Here is a 21363-nt window from a genome sequence, read left to right as displayed (position 1 = left end):
AACTGGGAAGCAAGTCAACGCATTGTGGGACACTGGCACGGAATTGTCTATTGTGTCAAATACATGGTTAAAAAGAAACATTTTGCAATGTGTTGTAACAAAATTCAATTGTTAAATGTGTCAAAAATCGTCAAATCTATTTCTTTTTACAATGCTGTATAGGGACTAAGTAATACTTAGAAATTGCTCAAAACAACATTTCATCTTCGCATTGAATGAAAAGACAAACAGGTACACTATAGTATTGAACAAATCGTCAAAAAACGGCTATAAAGGTATAGCTTTCCGCAAATACAAGTCCAATAATTATCATCTTTCTTATCCAATAGATTCTTGGAAGATATTCAAATCAGTGTGAAGATATAATTACATAGGGTTTTGCATCGGAAATGTTCTACCCCCAGGTACTTACAAACATTTTTCATTCAGCATCAAAGATCAAGAAAATTTCTATTGAAATTGAAAATTGATGCAAAAGTACCCTAGAACACATCAAAAAAAGAAATTTGAGATTGGGGATATCCAGAGAAATGATGACCTGTCACCATTGCTTGACCCAGCTTATCAACCTAAAAATCTTACTGACATACAGAAAGAAAATTTGATTGACTCGGGCCCTTACCAACCACAAATGAAGAGATATCCTGACAACCCAGATGTGCTTGGAAGAAAGCAATGCCGATTCGTTTATGGTTGGTTCAAGGATTGTCCACATTTAGAGTACAGCGTAAAAAGTGACCAAGTATCATGCTTTGTTTGCTGTTTGTTCCAAACTGGTCCAGGACGAGAGAAGGCAAGCAGTGCTTGGATAGATTGAATGCCTTGTTGGGAGCATAAGAAGAGTGTGGGCAAAGACAAGAAAAGTCACCTGGCTTTGCATTTTTCCAGTGAAGCACACGAAGCTGCATGTTGATGTGTTGAACAAGGAACTTTTAGCTGCAAAGATTAAAGAGGAAGAAGATAACCTTCGCAACCAAGAAATCATAAAAATTCACCTAGACATAACCAAAACCCTATCCAGGCAACAAATAGCATTCAGGGGCTCGAAAGATGATAGTGATAGCAACTTTATTCAAATCGCAAAGCTAGTGGCCCGTCACAATGCTCAGCTGAGTTTCTGGCTATCAGAAGAAAAGGATTAACAAAATAGTTGTTGTCTGCTTCACAGAATGAGTTTGTAGATATTCTCCCGGAAGACGTCAAAGACCGCGTTGTCAACGAGGTCAGAGAAGCTAGGATGCTTTCTGCCATGGCTGACATATCACCTGATACTGCAAATACCGATAGGCTTGTGGTGGCAGTGAGATACGTGAATACAGATAACGAGCCAAGAGTCAATGAAATGAAAGAAACCAGGGATAAAGATGGCAAAAGGCAGGCCAAAGATATCGTGACATCTTTTTATTCAAATGGGCTTTCCAGAGATGAGCTTGCATTTCAATCTTATGACTACATATTAGCATCCATGCTCAACAAAATAAAAGTTTAGAGTTTGAAACTTTTTTAGAATATTTTAGAAATATTTTAGAATTTATGGCAGAAGTTCAGAGTTCTGGAAAAAATTAAATAATAAGAAAAGTTGGGCTAAAATTGGTACAAATTTTGGCATCTCAGCTAAAGAGGCAGAAATTAAATTCAAGAATATTCGGTCTTCATTTACCTAATTCTTAAGAAAGATGAGATCATTGCCATCTGGAAGTGGTAGAGAAGCTAAAGACAGCCACCCAAATTTATTGGCATTGATTGGCTAAAGTCTCATTACGCATAGTGCATTTGCTAGCAATGTAACACAATTGAGTACGAAACACTGGAGTAATTTTTCATCAACCTCTTTAAGTGCCAGTCATTCTAAAGCATCAACAACCCCAGAACACAATTCAAGTTCCTTTGTTGTGGAAAGCATTGTGATGGAGATGGAAAATGACAGCCATGGGAGCAAGGGCATTGGAAAGCCGCAATGGGATGATGAAGGTCAAATAGACGATGGTAGTCAATATGATAAGGCTGATGATGTTACTGGTAATATGGAGGTAATCGATGAAATGGAAAATGCTGAGATAGCGCAAGATGAACCATACTGAAGCGAAGCGTAAGTGCAGAAACTGGAGTAACCACAGTAAATCCTCCTCCCCTCACCTTCCTCACCCCCTCTCATCTGAAAAGTTAAAATGTGAAAAAAAGTAAAAATGTACTTACTGCATCATTTGACTATTCGTTCTATTCATTCTATTCTCCATGATTCTACTCCCTCTGATGCTGGAATAATCCATTCTTAATCTAACAATTTGATGTATTAGCGTTTATTGAATTGTTGCAGGTTTTGGAGTAAATAAACAAATCAGTAAATGAAAATTCTAATTGTTCCTAATTATTGATTAATGTAACAAAGACTCACTGAGCACATTTTTAGGCCTCATCAAGATGACTATTCAATGCTCATGTGTAAAAAGTCAATAGACTAGGGTCAGTACTAAACATCAGACGGAGGAATGTAAGTATATTAACGCAATAACCTATGGTACCTGAAACAACACTCCTATACCTTACTTCAAAGTGCCGAGTCGTGGTTACCAGCCTATTTCGCTTCAAGTGGGTAACAATTCATTTAAAAATGTATTGAAAAAGAGGCAATTAATTAAAACAGCTATAAGTAATTAAAACACCTATATTTAACTTGTTTGAAACTGCGAAACTTGGTTGAAAAAGGCGGTGATATTTTGATCGCTGCAAAAGTCGTGTATTTCAGGTGTTTCAGTCTTTTAGAGAAGTGTGCACGTATTCGGGTTCCAATATTCAAAACCAATCAGATTCGCCCCTTATTCACATTTCCCATAGAGCACATCATATTCGAAAACGCCACATGCTTCCTTTTTTGAATAACCCGTTTTCCCATATATATTTGAAAACGAGACAGGGAACTGAAAACGAAGCTAACGCTGTAAGAAAAGTTGCGGAATCTGTGAACATTGGAGGTTTGACATATTGTTGTTCTTAGTTTATCATTTTTGAGTTTTATTGTTATCATTATGGCTGAAAATAATGCTGAGGCAAATTCTAATGATCAAACGAAGAAGAAATCATTGATACGAAGACAATGAGCAGCATTTGGATGTTATAATTTTCAGTATAACAAGGGTGGGATGGGCCTACATTTTTTTCATTCCCTCAAAAGAATCCAAGGAAAAACCACTGATTAACGATGGCTTTGATGGTTTCATGGTTACAAAAAACACTGTTTTATGCGAAGAAAACACTTTACTGCTTGTGATATAAAGCGAAATCCACTTAGCTGGTAGTTAGTGACCGATGCTGTTCATTCGCAGAAGCCATTCGTTGATCCCAAGACAACCACTACACGGACGACACGAAAAGCACCCAAGGATCGTACTGCATCTGTTTTTTCTCAACCTTCCTCTTAAACTGCTTCTGATACCTGGTCTTTTCCTGATTTTAATGAAGAAGATATTGCTTTGCCTGATACTATTGAAAAAGAGTCATCTCTATTTTCAAAATGTTTAACTCAGACTGAACTTCCTTTTGTCAAGACACGAGTTTACTTGAACGATGCTTCCTCTTCTAATCTTATGACAGATCATTGTTATGCATCTCCTTTATCTTCAACTGACGTGAGAGAATATGTCACTCTCCATCAGAAAATTGATGAACTGTCCCTTAAAGTTTCAGAATTGAATGCTGAACTTTCCATCGCAAAAAAGTCACTTTTCTCCATTGTTAAGTTGAAATAAGATGATGGAGCTGTCAAATTTTACACTGGGTTTCCAATTTTCTCTTCTCTGGAATCTGTTTTTGATTATTTAGCACCAAAGTTGGATAATATTTCTTATTGGCGGGGATCCAAGTCACATGATGTATCTAAAGACAAGCCAGACAGGCCAGATGAACATGGGAAATCTGGTCCAAAACTCAAGTTATCTTACTTTGAAGAATTTGTCTTGGTTTTAATGCGCCTGAAAGTTGGTTCATTTGTAACTGACCTTGCAGATAGATTTGGTATCTCAAGTGGACATGTTTCAAAGATTTTTACTACTTGGATCAACTTCTTGTTTCATGAATTGCCTTCTCTCTTTCCCTTCCCGTCTCAACAACAAATCCAAAAGTTAATGCCAGAAGAATTTAACTGTACCAATCCACAAGAATAAAGGTCAGAGTATAAGCATCACAACACCTGGAAAGCCCTTGTTGGAATATCTCCTACTGGGGCAATCACACTTGTATCAAAACTGTTGTCAGGCCGTGTATCTGATAGAGAATAAACAATTAAATCTGGTCTCATCTCTCTCCTTGAACCTTATGACAAGATAATGGCAGATAGCGGTTTTGATATTGCTGATATCCTACCAGTTGGTGTCACTCTCAACATTCCTCCATTTAAAGAGAACCGTGCCCAACTAACACCAAAAGAAACTGAAGAAACTGCCAACATAGCTGCAGTCTGTATTCATGTTGAAAGAGCCATTGGAAGGATTAAGAATTACCATATTATTGATAGCTGTCTTACTTTATCCTTAAGCCCTTTAGCTAATCAAAATTGTAAAGCCTGTTGTATCTAAACAAATTTCCTGCCATTTTTAGTTGAGCATGCCACAATTAGTAAATAAGTTAATTCATCTTGTTCAGTCCTACTATACAAAAAGTGGAGCAAAAGTCTTCAAAAGAAGCATAACCTATATACAAACCCTCTTTTTTATGTTAATTTCTCAAAATCTGTTTTAAATTGTAAGTGAAAATATGATTAATATATATAGCACTGCTGCTTGCAAAATAACCTTTCATATTTAATTTACATTAAATAATGTAAAAAATAGTTCTTTATTTGCAACACTGTTGCTTACACAATAACTCTTTCATAGTTGTATTACACGAGAGACTGTAAGAAATAATTCTTTAATGGTAACACAGTTGCTTGCCCAATAACTTTTTCATATTTGTATTACACAAAAGATTGTAGACAATTATTTTTTAATTTTAACACTGCTGCTTACACAATAACTCTTTCATATTTGTTTTACACGAAAGTTTAATTTGTGACATGAATTAATTTTTGGGGTTATCCTTAATTTTGAGTTTGTTTATTTGTTTGCTTATCCATTATATTGTAGATATCTATTAATGGTATTGGAATTTCAAAAGATTGTATTTATAGACATAGTGGAATTTGCCAAATGACTAATGATTATTACAGTGGTATTTAAACTGTAGATACTAAACATTCCATACCGAGTCATTTATTATTTAAGATTCACAATCTTTTAACAATTTATAATTCTAAAGAAAACTTCTCCCAGCCACAGTAAAGGTATAATTTGAGACCTTTTTTTACATGCTTTGTAAAGAATTCTGGTAATACAGCTCTGCGATAGAAGAAGTTCAGCTGAGGAAGAATGGAGTTTTGAACAAAATGTTCATCATACATAATCAATTGAATGAACAAGGGTTGGTTATCTCCAAACCAAACCACCAGATAAACTTTTCTTAATCCAGAGCAAAATATTTGACCTTAAATTTGGTAGTAATAGGCATGATTCTTTTTTAGCTCTACCACTTCTGTCTTTCTTAAAAAAAACTTTTATCTGCAACAGCGTCTAGAGAGAAGATGAACATTTTGAAAGAGGACATTTGATTTCAAGTCCCCAAGAGTCTTGACCTTGCTTTACGATACCATCTAGGTATGCACCAAGAAAAGAATGAGTACTTGATAAAATAAGGCCAGGCTCGTCAACAAAAACTTTATTGAAGCCATTGTGTAGCAAAGTCTCTCAAATATAAAGAACGAACATGGGACTCGTAAGCCTTTCAATGCTGTTTGCTTACAGAAGAGAAAGATGAGTAGAACATTGAATTTAACTTAGACGATGGTTCAACAGTAGTGACAGCAATAGGTCCTTGCTTTGTAGGCTGCCGATCCCACATGCTTGGCTGCGATTGACAAGTAAAGGACTTCTTTCAACACAGATATCACAATTTTGAGTAACAGTTATCATGGTGCCATTTTTGACCAATTCAACATAGACCCATTCACGGTTGAAATGCATCTTGGGTAATCAGGGCAAGAAAAACAATGCGAACGAGGAAGTCAGGAGCCCAGCAACCAGAAAATTGGTAGTTTGATAGTTTACGATAATAAAACGATCTGAAACATTGTGAAAGCCGCAAATAAAGCCTGGAAATATACAGCTTGATCGAATAAACCTCAAGGAAGCGTAGACACGAACGGAAAACCTCGAAAGTATTGTGTTAATATATAAGTGTTGTGGTAAATAGGCCCAGAGTCCTTCGATCAGTGGTTGGTATGGCCCAGTCTAGTCACGAAACGAAAACATACAACCTGGAAGATTTTTTAGAACTGTCAAATGGCGAACTACAATTCTTTTTGAAGCAGCGAGGACTGCCTGTTTCTGGAAACCATGGCTATCTGGCTGCAAGAGCTCTCCTAGCCTACGAGCAGAAGATTGAACTTGTTGCTACGGCTGCACAGATCTCAAACAAGTTGAAAGCGGAATATGACGAGTTGTTGAAAAAACATGCAATTTATTTTGATCCACTGGAGGCTCATGATTTTGTGGAAGATTTTAAGAATTGGCCAAAGACAAATATTGGACAAATATTTTCTTATTTTTTGGAGAGCAAGGCCTTTGCAAGCGAATACATTGGTCAATACAAACTAAGAAAAGCCTATTCGTTTTTTGGAAGTGGTTTTGTTGACAAAATATTGGTTAGAAAGTTCGGCAACAGAGAAATTGCTGTGTCATCCGTTACACCATCACAGAGGATAAACGAAACCAAGCACAGGCTGTGGATCTTGTTTAATTTGGATGGGAGCATTATCACAGCATTTTGTACGTGTACGTGGGGGAAATCTGAAAAGCAAAAGAAGTTTCTCATGTGCAAAGAAAAGCAGGGGTTTGATCCACTGCATCAAGGTGCTCAAGAGGTGAGCGAGGAAGATAAAGCTGCCTTTCTTGCAAATACTAAACAAGTTTTGCCAACAGCTGTTGTAAACCACACATTTGCACCTTCACCTGAGAAAGATGTGCCCCCATCATTGTTGGAGATTGCCTCAAATATAGTAAAAAATTCAGCAAAAGATGCAGATCAAATGTTGGAGACATTTTTAGCAAAGCTTTCTTTCAATGATGATCAGCTGAGAGAGCTTGAAAAAGTGACAAAGAGCCAATCAAGTTCTAGAGACTGGCACGAGCAAAGAAAAGGGCGGATCACTGCATCAAAATTCCATGATGTACATTCAAAAATACAGGCCTTATCAAGGAAGGGCAAGGCTTGCAGAGTAACCCCACTTATTTTGGCCATAGTGGAGCCAAAAATTTTATTGAACGTCCCATCTCTTGAATGGGGCAAGCAAAATGAGAAAAATGCTGCAGAGGCTTTCATGCAACAAGAAGGAAAGCATCATGAAAATGCAAAATTAATTCCCTGTGGTTTATATTTGTACAAACCACACCCATATATTGGTGCAACACCAGATAACATTTTTCAGTGCAAATGCTGTAGTCCAAGTCTTGTAGAATACAAATGCCCATTTACTATAAAGGAAGAGGACATTCAAACTTCTTGGAATAAAACTGACTTTTTGGTAAAAGTTGATGATACAATTAAACTTAAAAGAAGCCACAAGTATTTTACTCAAGTCACAGGGCAAATGGCAGTAACTGGACTAAGGCAGACATACTTTGTTGTATACACGAAGAAAAGTATTTTTGTAGAAAAGATACAATTTGATGAACGTCACTGGCAAAAAATATGCCCAAGTCTTATGATGTTTTTTAAAACATATATTCAAAGGTACTTGCTTGGAAGCATTGAAATATTAACTTGTCCAATTTGTGAAGAGCCATGTCTAAATGAAAGAGAGCTCGATTCCAAAGAAGAAAACAGCATTCAATGTGTCATATGTGATGCTTGGTACCATTGGGGCTGTTGCAACATTAGAGAACAAAGTGATGTATACAAGGAGTTTGTTTGCTTGTTATGTACATAGAAACAATTTTTAAAAAACCTATTTTTCATTGTCAAACTAAAGATAGCTAGTATTAACTTAAACACAAAATACATGTATCATTTAGTATATTATTTGATACACATTACCTAAAGATTTCAAATATGCCTCTATTTTCAAAGAAGCCCTCCCTTGAATAAACCCTCCACCCTATAATATTTTTCGAAAGTAAACATCTAGAGGTCTATTAAAGGACTAACAGTAATGCGTTTAACATAAACTAATAATTTGTTTTTGTAGAAAAGAATGGTTACAAGTAATAGTGTTATAATTAACAAAATGACAATATGATTAGTACAATGACTAGTTTTAGTTTGTTATACGCTATAGGTTGAATGTACATGAGAGGGGCATAGTGCTCAGTTGTCTCAAAAACTTTCCAAAATCATGATAGTACATTGTCATCACTTTTACCAACCAGTTGTTTACTAAGGGAATTACTGCATGTTTTAGATAAAAATGAATCTTTTTACTTGAATATGGTAAAACAGGCTAGGTAGAACATACATGTCTTAAGGGGTTCAATTTTGAAAATTATTCTCAAAGTAAATACTTTTGGCTATGCTAAACCAAGGTGCTAAAGCCTTGGAACTGTTGTTAAAGAGTGCAACACATCATTGGCTACATTCACTTAAAATACAATCACGTTATTATATATATCATCAGAACAGTTATATGTTATCAGAACAAAGAGGTGGCATAAAGTTTGTTAGAACTGCACAAACTGACACAATGTCATCGATAAGAGGGAGCAAAGAAAGGGGCAATTCATTTTTCAAGATGCGGAAGTTCTTCATTCTTCCTATTGCTTGCTCAACATATATGCGCACATTTGCTATCCTGGACGTCTGTTGAACATCTTTTTTTGCCATTTGCAGTTCCCTGTGCTTTGAAGGAGGAATCGCAAGAGTACACTAATAAAAGGCCAAAATGTCTCTTATTTTAAACCCCCTGTCAGCCATCACTTGGTCTCCTGGTTGAAGCTCTCTTAAAAATCCAGCATTTTTTACAATGTAGATATGTGTAGCTCTACCTCCATAACAGTCTGATAGGTACCTTATGGCTCCATTTGGGGTTATTCCAACCAAGTATTTTACTGTGGAATGATGCTTGTAATTTGACCAGCAGGCAGCAGCATTGTCTAGGCTTGATGGTGTCTCAATGAACAGTTCAGAGCAGTCTATTATTACACAGCATTTTGGGTAGTACTTTCTGAACATGCTGGGTAAGTTTCTTCGAATAATATGCCTATCTGGCCAATTGATCAACCATTTCATTTCAAGGCACATTAGTCGCAGCCAAGTTGTAAGAATACAACTCATTGATCCTTTTGAAATCATGAATCTATGAGCCAAATCATCTGTGAGCAATCCTAATCTAAGACGCATTGATGTTGATAGTAGCTCATGCTCCAGTGAAAGAGATCTCAACGTAGCATTTTCCAAGTCTCGTGGTGCTAGTGCATTTTGAGAAGTATTTTTCTTCCCCTTCCAATTGTGCATTGTTGTGGCCTTTTTTGAAAGGAATTCAAAAACCAGCTTGAAAGTTGATGAATTTGAAAGGCCTGTGAAAAAAGTAACATCATGATCTCTAGTCAAATCAGCAAAAATCATGGCTGAAATCATTGGATCTGAGCACTGTACAGCTTCGTTTGCAGTGGTATTTGACTCTATGTCTTCTGAAGATGATGGCTGAAAAACATCAGCCATTCTGTTCTGTCTTCTTAGCCGCTTTCTTGGAGAAGGCTTTGAAGCACTGTGCACAGACATGTACAGTGTTGGGATCGGAGATGAGAATGTAGGCTTTCCATATTCAAAATGGTTGGAACAAACTACCTTGTTGTTTGAGACTTGAAAATCAATAAGTCCCTTTTCCACTTCCTTCACCCACAACTTTCTCTTCTGGAGATCTTTCGGAAAGTAGTGAAACTTCAGCTCTTGTACGTTGCTTCTCTTAACTATCTTGTCTGGATATCTTGAATCGTTATCACAGCCTCCAACACAACAACGGTAATTTGGCATCGTAATTTGGCCTTAATGATATAAACGAAGACACTTTGAAAACCTGTATCCTTGAACTGAACTGTATCCTTGAATCTTGGATAGCCTATAATGCCAAGACATTCTTCCGATTTAGTGTAACATTCAAATGTGGATGCATAGAAATAATTGTCCGGTTCAGAGTGGGAGCAAGACTTTGCGACTTCGGAGTAAGAAGTGACTCACTCGCCAGATAGTGACTACTACCTGTTTCGAACTTTGGCTATTGCGGTGGGCACAAATTCAATTTAAATGAACTAAATACTAATATTTTAATTGAAAAACATATGGAAGAAAAGCTTTTGCTGACAGCCAGCGTCATATTAAAACAAAATTATGCTAACGTATCATTTTATGACAATAAAATATTTGATGACGTCATGCAAAATTTGTTATGACGTCATATTGAAAATACTTATGTCGGTAAATCTTGCTTAAATATATATCATTTGAAAGCTTGCAATGAGACGAGTCAAAATATGTAAGTTGCGTTAAAAAATAACCCTTCAGTGAGGAGCTAGCGATGATTTTGTCTGATTTTTTACCGTCAAATGACGTCATCAGTCACGTTACATCCAGGCATTTTCCAAAAAGTCACCTGGCAGATTATGAAAGCCTGAACTCCCTACTACCAGAATCCGTTGAGAAAGTAAACATTAGCTTGAATGTCAGATTGTCAAGCTGTATGTCCTGTCTATCAGTTTCCGCTGTGTCCTCTAAATCAAGCATGCTTTCTGTTTCGTCTTTTTCGGTTTGTCAAGTTTGTCATGTTTTAGGTCTTTTGCTTTCAGCAATTTGTTGTACAATCTGTTGATAGTTATAATCGAGTTAATATTTAACAATCTGTTGATAATTATAATCGAGTTAATATTTCAATTGAACAGGAACAGAATTACAGGATACAATCGCTAAAACGAACTACTTTCCAAGGCCTTTGCCCCCTAGTAATGTCTATTCTTAATGTCTATTCTTATATTCTAGTCTGACAAGTCTTTTCGTAATGGCTGCACCAATTTATTTGTGTCATCAGCAGAGACATCGAGAGGGGGGTTAGGAGGAGCAAAGGGTTCGAGGTCCCTGCTCCGATGGGGCCTGTAATAAGATCTATTCACAATGAAAAAGCTACTGTTTCAGCTTCTTATATGCTACTGTTAAGTTTATTGCAGAGAAACTATACCAACATGCCCTTGATTCATGTAAAGTATTTTTGCACATTCTTGTAAAAATCTTTAAAAATCTGTTTCAACAATTGCACCTAAAAAGGGTGTTTCCCTTGTTCTCTGGGAGATTTAAAGGCGTGGTCACAGGAATTTTTTTGGGGGCCCAGATTTGTAGATCACCTCCTGTCGACGGCCCTGGTCATAAGACAATGCCCCCTTCCCCCAGTGACAACAATCTAGTTTCGTCAGTGACGCCTAGAGAGAAAGACTTATTGATCTGGCCAGAATTATTTGCCGATCTTAAATCCTGCCTTTAATAAAATAAATGAATGAACTAATGTAACCTGATAATCAAATGAATAAGAAAATAAAATAAATATAATTGCATTTGCCATTCGTTTTTCTCTGCAACTGGGTTCTCTCGAGTTCAGCGCTTTAGATGATATCGTTGAACAAAAGTCGTCCATTGTTTGCAAATTGCAGGAACTTTCGGAAAAAGATGCAATGAAACTCCCAGAACCTTAGTACTGTTCTTGTAAGATTCTTTGTTTGGTAAGCAAGGGCAACAATCTTTTCCACCTCTAGAACTTTGTTTTTCCATGTCAAATTTTCCACAGCTAAATCTATTTGCTCAAGTAGCAAATTTCCTTACATCATCCTAGAAACCTTTATTTCACAATGTTGGAAATGACGTGATATCCTCATTTTTATTTGTAAGTTGTTGTCTGAAAACATTTTAATGACATAGGCAAAGTACTAGAGAACAACGCGAACGAAAAACTTTACATTACGTCAGTATAGGGATTGGCCTCTTTTGATGTAAATTAAGATAAATCTGAAAACAAACCGAAACTTATTTTTTAACAAGCACGGTTTGTTTACAAAGAAAGAGCTACCTTTGGTATTTTGAGTCAATATTAGGTTGATTGATAACTTCTCACTTTGATGAGGAGTTGTTAGGAGTCAAAAGACGATCAGTTTCCGTTTGCAAGTAAACTGAAACCGGACACTAACCTAGGAATGGAGTTTCTTACTTGAAAGTTGCCTAAGTTGCAGGTAAACACCAATTAAAAATGCGGCTTATTCTTGAGATAACCCTAAAATTGTTGCTTTACCACCTTTCATTTAGTTTGGGTACAAAATGCGGCCTAATTCTTTATATAATGCTAAACTTGTTGGTTTAACACCTTTAATTTAGTTTGGGTACAATCTGCCATATTTTTTATGCTTTCATTGTAGGTTTGATCGCAATAATTGCTCTGAGTCAAACTTTTTATTCTAATTCCCTAATCACAGTAAACCCCTTTTTAGAATGATTAACTTCATTCTGAATCCAATGCTTGAATTCAAATCTGAAGTCAAACATTTTTTACAAAGAATTTTGAGTAGATTTCATAATGAGGCCAAAGCTGAATTATGTTTGTAATTATTCATTACTAAGGGGCATGCCTTTAATTTCATGAATGTGTAGAACTGAATGATAGAAATACATTTAAGCCCTTTAAGGTATGACAGCGAAAATAATGCAACTTTTGAGTTCACTAAAATACAACCGGTCTCTTGGGTTGGCTTCCAGACAGTTGGCGCATAAGAATTTCAAGGACTGTTTTGTGGTAGAAGACATGTCTGGCCTTTTGCTGAGAATTTTGTTCAGAATTACCCGAAAGGAAAATATTTCCGAAGCTCTTGAAGGAAGGCTGGTACTGCTAAGTTCTTAATTTTCTTCTTTGAATTCCTCATTCGACATAAAACTCATCATCTTTATCAAAGTGGAAAATCGAGAATACTTTTTCAAGTTTGAAAAAGATAACGCGATTTACGCTTGGAAATTTGAGCGCGCTGCAGTTTGTGTGTGAAGTTGTTGTTGGCTGTTAGGCCAATGTGATGTGGTTTAAAACAAAGAACGATTTGACTTTAGGTGGCACCAGAAAAATGGTTTAATTGCTAATCATTTCCGTTTTCCAGAGCTTGTCTTGCTCTTGTGCAGGCCGACGGAACCTTTGAGGGATTAGTGAATATGGTTCAGTGGCAAATTGGGTAGGCGCAATCGAAAATCACCTTTGTTTACTAACAGGCTTAATCCCTTTTCTCGATGAACAATAGAGATTAAATGTGTCAGAAATTCTTCCTGAAATCTTGTTTGATGCGTCTAGGGCCTTTGTGTATATAGCGTTGCAAAACCATTCAGTCGTTTCTGCGTCATTGTACTCCAGAGATATGTTTTCAACGAACAGAAAGAAAGAGCTGATCTTTTTCAAGAGATGAATTGGTCATTTTCACTTTCAATCAACTTTTGAGTTTCTTGATCACTGCACTGAAATTTATGCAAATGAAAGGAACCCTTTGACAAACACAGCTTTCTTTCTTTATACAATCCATAAACTTTGGCGGGAGTTTCAGCTACGAATACTATGTTGTCTACATATAGCAACTGTTTCAATTTCTCCTCAACCTTCGGGTTTTCAAACTCGTAATTTGATACATGGTGACACAATGCAGCTCCAGTTAAACTGGCTACCACTACAACATCAACACTGCATCCATAACCTTCAAATCTTCAATAAAATTCGAAACAACATGCTCAACATCTTGTTTCCTTTCCTCAACCAGAAATCTGCTCAAATATCGAACAATTCAATGCCTCCACTCTGAAGCTTTCAAAAGTCAATTCTTCATAAGAACAGTTCGGATTTGGAATAGCCTACCACCAGAAATTATGAATTGCGTGAGAGAAGACAAATTCAAATCATCAGTGACAGAATGGTTGCGTCCACGTCAGTGGATGAGGGTGGCCTCCACCAGCAACTGGACCCTGGTATAAACTTATTAGAGACAATTTTTACTTTTTTGTTAGCCTTTTGTTATCCCTTGTTTATGATTAACAACGCTTCCACTCTGGCAATAGCCAACCTGCTTACCTACACACGTTGCTTGGATTTGTTGAACCAAAACCAAATGTAACATTTTGTAGAAATCAACAAACTGAAGCGGAGGGTGGAAGTAATATTAATCCTCCTTATAAGTTAATTTTCCTTTTTTTAATGCTCCTTGAGTAAATGCTTCAGATTGGTTGTAAAGCCATTAGGAGTAAACGATTGAAGATTGAAGAAATGGAGAGCAATTGAGGCCGAAAATGACAGTGTATACCAGTAATTGACAATTTCAGGGTTTTTTGAGTCGATATCATTTATCCACAAAAAACGTAAAACATCTCGATCCCCTTTAATGCTGATATCATGTGAAATGCCTTTTTCACGTAACTAATTAGCGCGACTTTATAACTACAGAATCTCAGCAGAATATCAAGAACGCTAGGCATCAAACTAGGGCCTGCGTGTAAACATTCGCTTAAACTTGGTGATTCAGCATATATTTTTGCGCTCCCATCCATTACTACGCACACCTTAGTTGTCCTGGCATCCTTTCTTACGACTGCATGATGGCTTAAATAGTGAATTCTGCCAACTTTTGCTGGCTCAAGCAAATTAGGTTTTACTTCTCCAATAATACCACGTTTAAGCTGTTCTTCGATTACATTGTTATATTCTTTCAAAAGCTCATGTCCTTATGAGGACGTTTAAGGGTAGAATTTAATCGAGCAACGCTTAGTTCGTAGTTGTCAGGCAAAATGTCATGGTGTTGGCTCCTCGGCAAAGAAACAGTATAATGATCTTTATCATATTTCAATTCAGTTATAAACTGTTCTTCGACAGTTTTAATATCGTTTATTCCTAATGTTTCAAGTTTGCAAAGTTCTTCAACCCTTTGCAACCTTTAAAATTTCGAGATTTCGATGGTTTCTTCCGGAACAATTAAACTGCTACAGTCTACTCTTAAAATATAAGTTGTTGCAAGATTACCACTAGATAGCAAATTTCTAGGAATGTCAGAGACAACTCCTGATAATACCCATCCAAAGTTTGTACGGACTGCAACAGGGTCCACAATAGACTCCCCTCTTACAAACTTGCCAGTAAAAACTCTGCAAATTGTGTCACTACCAAGTAACACATCAACATTCAAATCAGTTTTATTTTCAATTGAAAAGTCGGCCAAATGTAAATTTAGCAAATATGGGTACATTTTCTTAGCAAAACGAATTGTTTGTCCTTGAATGGGTAAACAAATAGAAGAAACAACAAGTGCGTTAATTTCAACATTGAATTTTGAATTTCTACCACATAAGTCTACTGCTACAATGTCACATGATGTTTCTTTTCCTCAGTAGAATCAGGTAAATCAGGCTAGAAAAAGGTAAATGTTTGATTTGGTCTTGTTTGGTCTTCCTAGAAAAATTTATACCGAAAACTTGTCAAAAATGGTTTCGGTTTAGTGTTCCTTCTTTTCTCTTAGAGGAATATAATACAGACACTAGGCTCTTCCATATGAGATACTGAAAAAGTTACTTTGACTGTTTGGAGGGAAAATCTTCCTATTTTAGATAGCATACTTATATTGACAAATTGTTTTCCTGTTAGATTATAAAAAGATTGGACACATCTTTACATATTGTATGTTTAAATGCGCTACCTCTCTACTGGACAGATACAACTGTGTAAGAAAAGCTGAGGCAGGCTTTGACCAGGAAGAGCCTTCAAGATGGGATTAGACAGGCATCTCCACTTTCCGAGACCAGTGCATTAGAGGGTTCCCACTCGGTATTGAACCATTTTGCTCCAAAAATGATTGCTTTCAGTTATACAGGAATTATTAGGTAGGTTGATTAGGTAGGTTGTATTAAACATATTTTTATCCTTGTCATATATCACTTTTCAAGAATTTGTTAAGATTGTTAAAGTGGCATGATCATTTTTGTTGCATTAATATTCCTATCCTTTTAAGACATAGTTTGGCAATTGTTCACTTCAATTTAAACTTGTACCGCGATGTACAAACAACACAGGATGATGGATCTGGTACACCCTAAGTTAAGGTCACCTACCCAAAATTCAAGAACGGAGAAGCAACTGTCAAGGAAGTCAGAGTAAAACAGAGATTTGGTATGGGCATTTAAAGATCACTAGCATATAATTCTATATATTCATTTTATTTAATTGTCTGAAGACATTGAATAAACTCAAATAAAAGAAAGAATCAACATTGAAAATATGTAACACAATAAGTGCAGTACTGACATTGTATACCCAAACATAGATTATGCCATAGCTGCTAACAACCTGAATGCTACAGTTGAACATTTAAATAAACTCGCTCCTGGTTCAATGTCTTCAGCAATAGAAAAGGGAGATAGGTTTGCTGCCATTGAAAAGAATTTTGCCCGTAAATCAGCAGTGACAGTTCCAGTTCCTCCAACAACATCAGGTACCAAATTTTTCTTTATTTGTTAAAGCAGATTTGAATCATAGTTTTACCATTTTACCATTACAATCAACGAAAGCTTTAAATATATGAATGGTTCTTTTTCTATCTTTTCAGTTGATGAAGTAGTGAGCCAGAAACAACAGCAAAATCGATATGCACCCCCTCGATGTTCTATCTGTCATAACTCAATGAAAGGTCACAAAAACATTTTTAAATGCCCAAAAAACCAATAAATAAATCCCTTAGCTGAGTCAAACAAAGGTGCATTTTGCTAAAGCTATCTTAGAAGTGGTTTGCTTTTTTGCTTTCAAGTTTGCCCCTATGAGGAACTCAATTCTGCATTGAGGAAAGTGTTGAAGTAGCTTACCTTGTCTGAATGATAATGCAGACCTTTATCATATAGAACAAACTTTGATTAAAATGTCAAATACCATTTGTGAGCTACTCAGTCGTCAGCTCTTTGGAAGGAAATTTCTGCCTGATTTTGTTGTAAGCACAGGCTGGGAGAGGGATTATTTTGTTTCCTACTCTGCCATGCACCAGCCTGGTAAATTCTCTATAAGAGATAGCACGAAGAAATCTAGAAAAGATTTAAAATAATAAACTATTAGTTTATGTCCAGAAATCAACATTTTTAAAAATATTGCATGAACATAAACTGATTTCTTGTGCTTTACATGCACATATAATAAATAAGTAATGAAATGGAAAACATTCAAAAAAGCTTTGTGAAGCTAAATTCTGTAAAAATTGCCAAGATAGATTTAATAGATAAGCCTTACATTTAAATTTTGTTCAGTTTGTGCTATAATAACTGATGTACAAAAGTATGCAAACATAATAAGTATCCAAAAAATGTTGTACATACTTATTTTCATCACCAGTGTTTTTATAATGGCTTTTTTATCTTGTCCTGTATCGATCTGCTGCCTGCCTCAGTGACCATTTTCCAAGAATTACTGGCTCAAATGCTGGGTGCTCAGTTACACATTTGGGTACATCATTGAGATGTGCCAGAATTCTTTTGTCTGAAAGACAAACATTGACAGCCTCAAGGTCACTGCAACAGCAACACATTTTTGGTTTTGCAAGTATAGTCAAATTGCAATTACCACACTTGCACCTAAGATATAGTAAAAGTGAATAGTTAAGAATGAAGTATTATAATAATGATGGTTCTGACAGAAAAAGTGTTAATGGTGTCTACCCTTGCTTCTTTAATTGTTTGTTTTTTATAATTGAGTTGTGGATACAAAAAATTGAAATATCTCTGGAAATGACAAAGCTTAGATATTTCATTTGCCAGTCACCAAAAAGTATCAAAATTAAGTGCAAACAAAAATGCAGAAACATATAATAATATTTTCCAATGCACCTTTGTTAATAAGCCTCATCCAATAAGCCCCTACTGTTGATGTGAAAAACCCCTACCCCTACAAGCTAATTTTTACATTGCATGATTTAGCCAATTATAAAGAACATCGATGAACAAGAAACAAAGACAAACGAAGCATTTCACCACAACCCAACGTTTAAGCTGAATTCACACTAGACGCGTTTATTTTGCCGCTGCCCATATAACGTTAGCATCTTTAGACACATTGCGTGCGCACCGTGTTTTTTTAGCAATGCGTCATAATGCGACACGCCGCTTCAGAACAATAGTGCAAGCCTTGCAAACAAGTTCAAATTTTGATAATGGCGGTGGCTAGCTTCGACAAGGAATGTTTAATCAAAGCAGTGAGAAGATATTTATTTGTAGACTGTGTATACACTATCTATCCATCTCCTTAAATGTGTGATCTAACCACTAAGCAATCTTATAGAGGTAGAAGTGGTAGTTTTGTATTCTTCAATTCTCATAGAATAATATATAAATACACATTTATAGGCAATATTCTATATTTATTGCTATAAAAAACCTCGAGTTTACATTCACAAGTTTACAAGCAAACATTTTTTTTGTGTTGTCTATTATATATCTGGTATATATAACTTACTTGCCAGGGTTTGAATTCCAATCTCAACATTGTTATTCCATGAATTGTATACACTTTAAAGCAATGAGAGCTTTTGTTCAAATTGATGCATTGGAGACTCTGAAACAATTGAAGCAATTTTTTTGCAAAGCTGAAAAGCTTTTCTATAATTCTGACTTTGTTCCAATATCAGTGCATTATTATTACTATCATCTGCACTGATAATTACATTAGCATCCTCACAACTTTCTTAAATTGAAAATTGTGCAAGATGATGCTTTAAATGATAGTAGCTTGCAGACCATCTTGTTGCACACAAAGATTTGTCACACAAGAAATCCCCAATCAGCAAACGGATGGTAAATATGTGTCTGCACAGCAATAGCATAGCTGACCGAAAGGAACACTCACATGATGTCTTTGTCACTTTCAACAGTCCAGCCTTGGTCTTAATTCTAGAATTTTTATCTTCGCATGCTTCTATGTTCTTCCCTTCAGACATAATTTTCAACTGCTGAAGGACAAAAGTAAATGCATATGGAGTGAGATACTTCACATAGATCATCGATACCTTATATCACCACTATCACCACTTATATCACATCGATACTTCAATGGTGTGTGGCTCATAAGGTATTACTGGTCTTTTTTGCATTGAAGTAATGGCCTTGTGATCTTGGGCAATTCTGGTGGATCACAAAGTTATTAGGAAATTGTCAAAGAATTCACTTCAATTGTCATTTTGTGGGCAAACCCCTCGATTCTTTGATTAAGGGATTAAGCCTGGTTCCCATATAATCTTAAGACTGCCACAGACGATCTGCAATGATCCGCGACGATCTGCGACGATCCTGACTTAACACACTTTATTCATCTGACGTCCTGTGAAAACGTTATTCTGATGTTGTTGTAGCGTTTCTGTGCCACTTCCACATCAATTCCGAGTTCCCTGCTTACTTTTTTCCAAACATTTCTTTTTCTAAATGGAATTTTATATGGTCTTTGCTCATCTTCGATTACAGATGGAGCTAGCTGGTGTTGACTTTGGATATTTTTATGTTTTTCTCTGTAGGAGTGAATAAGGCCATGCTGTGTCACCAAGAAAAGGGAAACCTGTAAGGAAGAACTCAAAAAACATTCTATCTGATAAATTTCTACATGCCAGTAGAAATATTGCCAGAACTTGTATGAAGAAAACTAGAAACAGGACAAAAACAATGACAGATTTATGCTCTTCATCTTCAACACGAATGCCGAATCAGTATCTAAATCGCAAAGTTTAAGCATATTTTTATCAATATCAGGAGTATTGTCAGGCAATGGAAAGGGATCAATAACATGGCAAACAGAATTGACAAAAAAAGAATGATCTGAATTCTTACCCTCTAACGGTCCAGAAATAACTCAACCAAGAGCTGTTTCTATGGCCACTGGCTGAGTTTGCCCTCCTCTTACCACATGGCCATCTTGAAAACTCCTCAAGTAGTTGGCACCGATCAAGACATCAATCTCAAGTTAGTCTTCACCTGAAAAATCTGAAAACTCAATATTCATCAAATGTGGATATGCATTATTAATAACATCAATATGGTAGTTAGCAACAGTGCTGATTTCATCAATCATTAGGCTTCAATTAAAATGCCCTTACCACAACTCAATGAAACTAATTAGATACCATACACCTTTCTCATCACAATTTCTGGCTCACTACTCCCAAATGTTTTGACTCCAAGCTTCTTCTCCTTCAGTGGCTTCAATCTCAGCCTAACAACTAGCAACTCCCTCAGTGCTGCTGGGTTGGGCTTCCTTAGAAGTGGGTTCCTTATCCTGGCAAAGCAAATAATGCTGTCTACTTTTACAATACTTACAACGAAACTTACTCTTAGAGAGAAAATACATTTACCTACCTCTAATCTTTAAATATTGGAAGTTAAAATCAAAAAGCGTATTAACAAATTTTTTTGACTCCCACAAGCTTATAACAGGAAAAGTCAGTTTCAAAGGTCAATTTTCCCTCTATAGTTGCATAGAGCTATGAAACTGTGCTATAAATGAAATTTTCAGCTTTCTAAACCTAAAATTGAGCTCAGAAGCCTTTCCAAAAGAAAGGGCATTTTGGCGAAAACTGATTTTTGGAAAATAACATTTTGAAATTCTACAGAGGTTTATAGTGTTCTACAGAGGTTTATAGCATTCTACTAAAACCCTCCAGGGCTATAGGTTGTTCCTTCTTGCTGGATGCTGCTCTCTTCCAATGCTTTCCTTGAACTCCTTCTTCCTTTTCTTATCTTTTTTTTGGATTTCAGTGGCATTTCTGTTACTGTCTTTTATTCCTTTCCTGTCAGTTTTACGGAAAAGTTCTTGTGTATTCCGTCTTGGAGAAATACCTAACTTCTGGAAGACTTCACAAAGAGCTTGCTTTTTTTCATTAAATACAATGACTGCACCAGCAGATGCAGCATCCAAGTGATTCCTTCCAGAGGCCAGTGACTTTGGACACCTTGCCCAAATAAGGTGATTTAGGGACTCACAGCTATTCTGTGTGAACCCCCCCCCCCCCAAGGCAACCTTCGAGGAGCTTATCCTGTGTCAATCTTTCATAAACAGGCTTCACTACCTCAAAGACTGCCTCAGGCAAAGGTTTTGCATGATGGTAGGTCTCACCCTTCTGTGCAGCCCGGTGGAATTTACACCAAGTGTCTTGGCCCTTAGGACAAAACTGGTGTTGGGGCTTCTCATCTATAGGGGCAATGTGATAGAGTCCTGCCAATGCTTCTTTCTTCATGCCGTCCAAGTACTCTTTATATCTACGAATAAAGAGGCCATAG

The 21363-nt window shown here is 36.4% G+C and overlaps 2 protein-coding genes and 2 pseudogenes across 2 annotated transcripts; 2 read left to right on the top strand and 2 right to left on the bottom strand.

Moving 5' to 3' along the window:
* Nucleotides 1-469: 469 nt before the first annotated feature.
* LOC148958812 (uncharacterized) lies at nucleotides 470-1142 on the top strand (annotated as a pseudogene).
* A 5168-nt stretch (nucleotides 1143-6310) lies between these two features.
* On the top strand, nucleotides 6311-8017 carry LOC148958811 (uncharacterized). Its single transcript, XM_089111182.1, has one exon. The coding sequence runs from the start codon at nucleotides 6311-6313 to the stop codon at nucleotides 8015-8017; it is 1707 nt and encodes a 568-aa protein (XP_088967308.1).
* A 689-nt stretch (nucleotides 8018-8706) lies between these two features.
* LOC148958810 (uncharacterized) lies at nucleotides 8707-10056 on the bottom strand (annotated as a pseudogene).
* An 8555-nt stretch (nucleotides 10057-18611) lies between these two features.
* Nucleotides 18612-19105, bottom strand: LOC148958809 (uncharacterized). The gene is made up of 2 exons (XM_089111181.1): nucleotides 18804-19105; nucleotides 18612-18773 (listed from the first exon to the last, which is right to left on the bottom strand). Exons 1-2 carry the CDS (start codon nucleotides 19098-19100, stop codon nucleotides 18612-18614), a joined length of 459 nt encoding a protein of 152 aa, XP_088967307.1. The 5' UTR covers nucleotides 19101-19105.
* Nucleotides 19106-21363: the final 2258 nt, after the last annotated feature.

Source organism: Rhopilema esculentum, chromosome 11, assembly GCF_057945365.1.
Source record: "Rhopilema esculentum isolate cy_ngs chromosome 11, ASM5794536v1, whole genome shotgun sequence".
NCBI classification, from domain to species: domain Eukaryota; kingdom Metazoa; phylum Cnidaria; class Scyphozoa; order Rhizostomeae; family Rhizostomatidae; genus Rhopilema; species Rhopilema esculentum.
Note: the sequence above shows the minus strand (reverse complement) of the source record. Positions and strands in the feature narration are given on the sequence as shown.

Coding starts and splice junctions, on each gene's coding strand:
- LOC148958811 (XM_089111182.1), top strand. CDS start 6,311: ATGGCCCAGTCTAGTCACGAAACGAAAACATACAACCTGGAAGATTTT.
- LOC148958809 (XM_089111181.1), bottom strand. CDS start 19,100: ATGATCTATGTGAAGTATCTCACTCCATATGCATTTACTTTTGTCCTT. Junction 18,774..18,803: donor ATCATTTAAAGCATCATCTT/GCACAATTTTCA, acceptor GAAAGTTGTGAG/GATGCTAATGTAATTATCAG.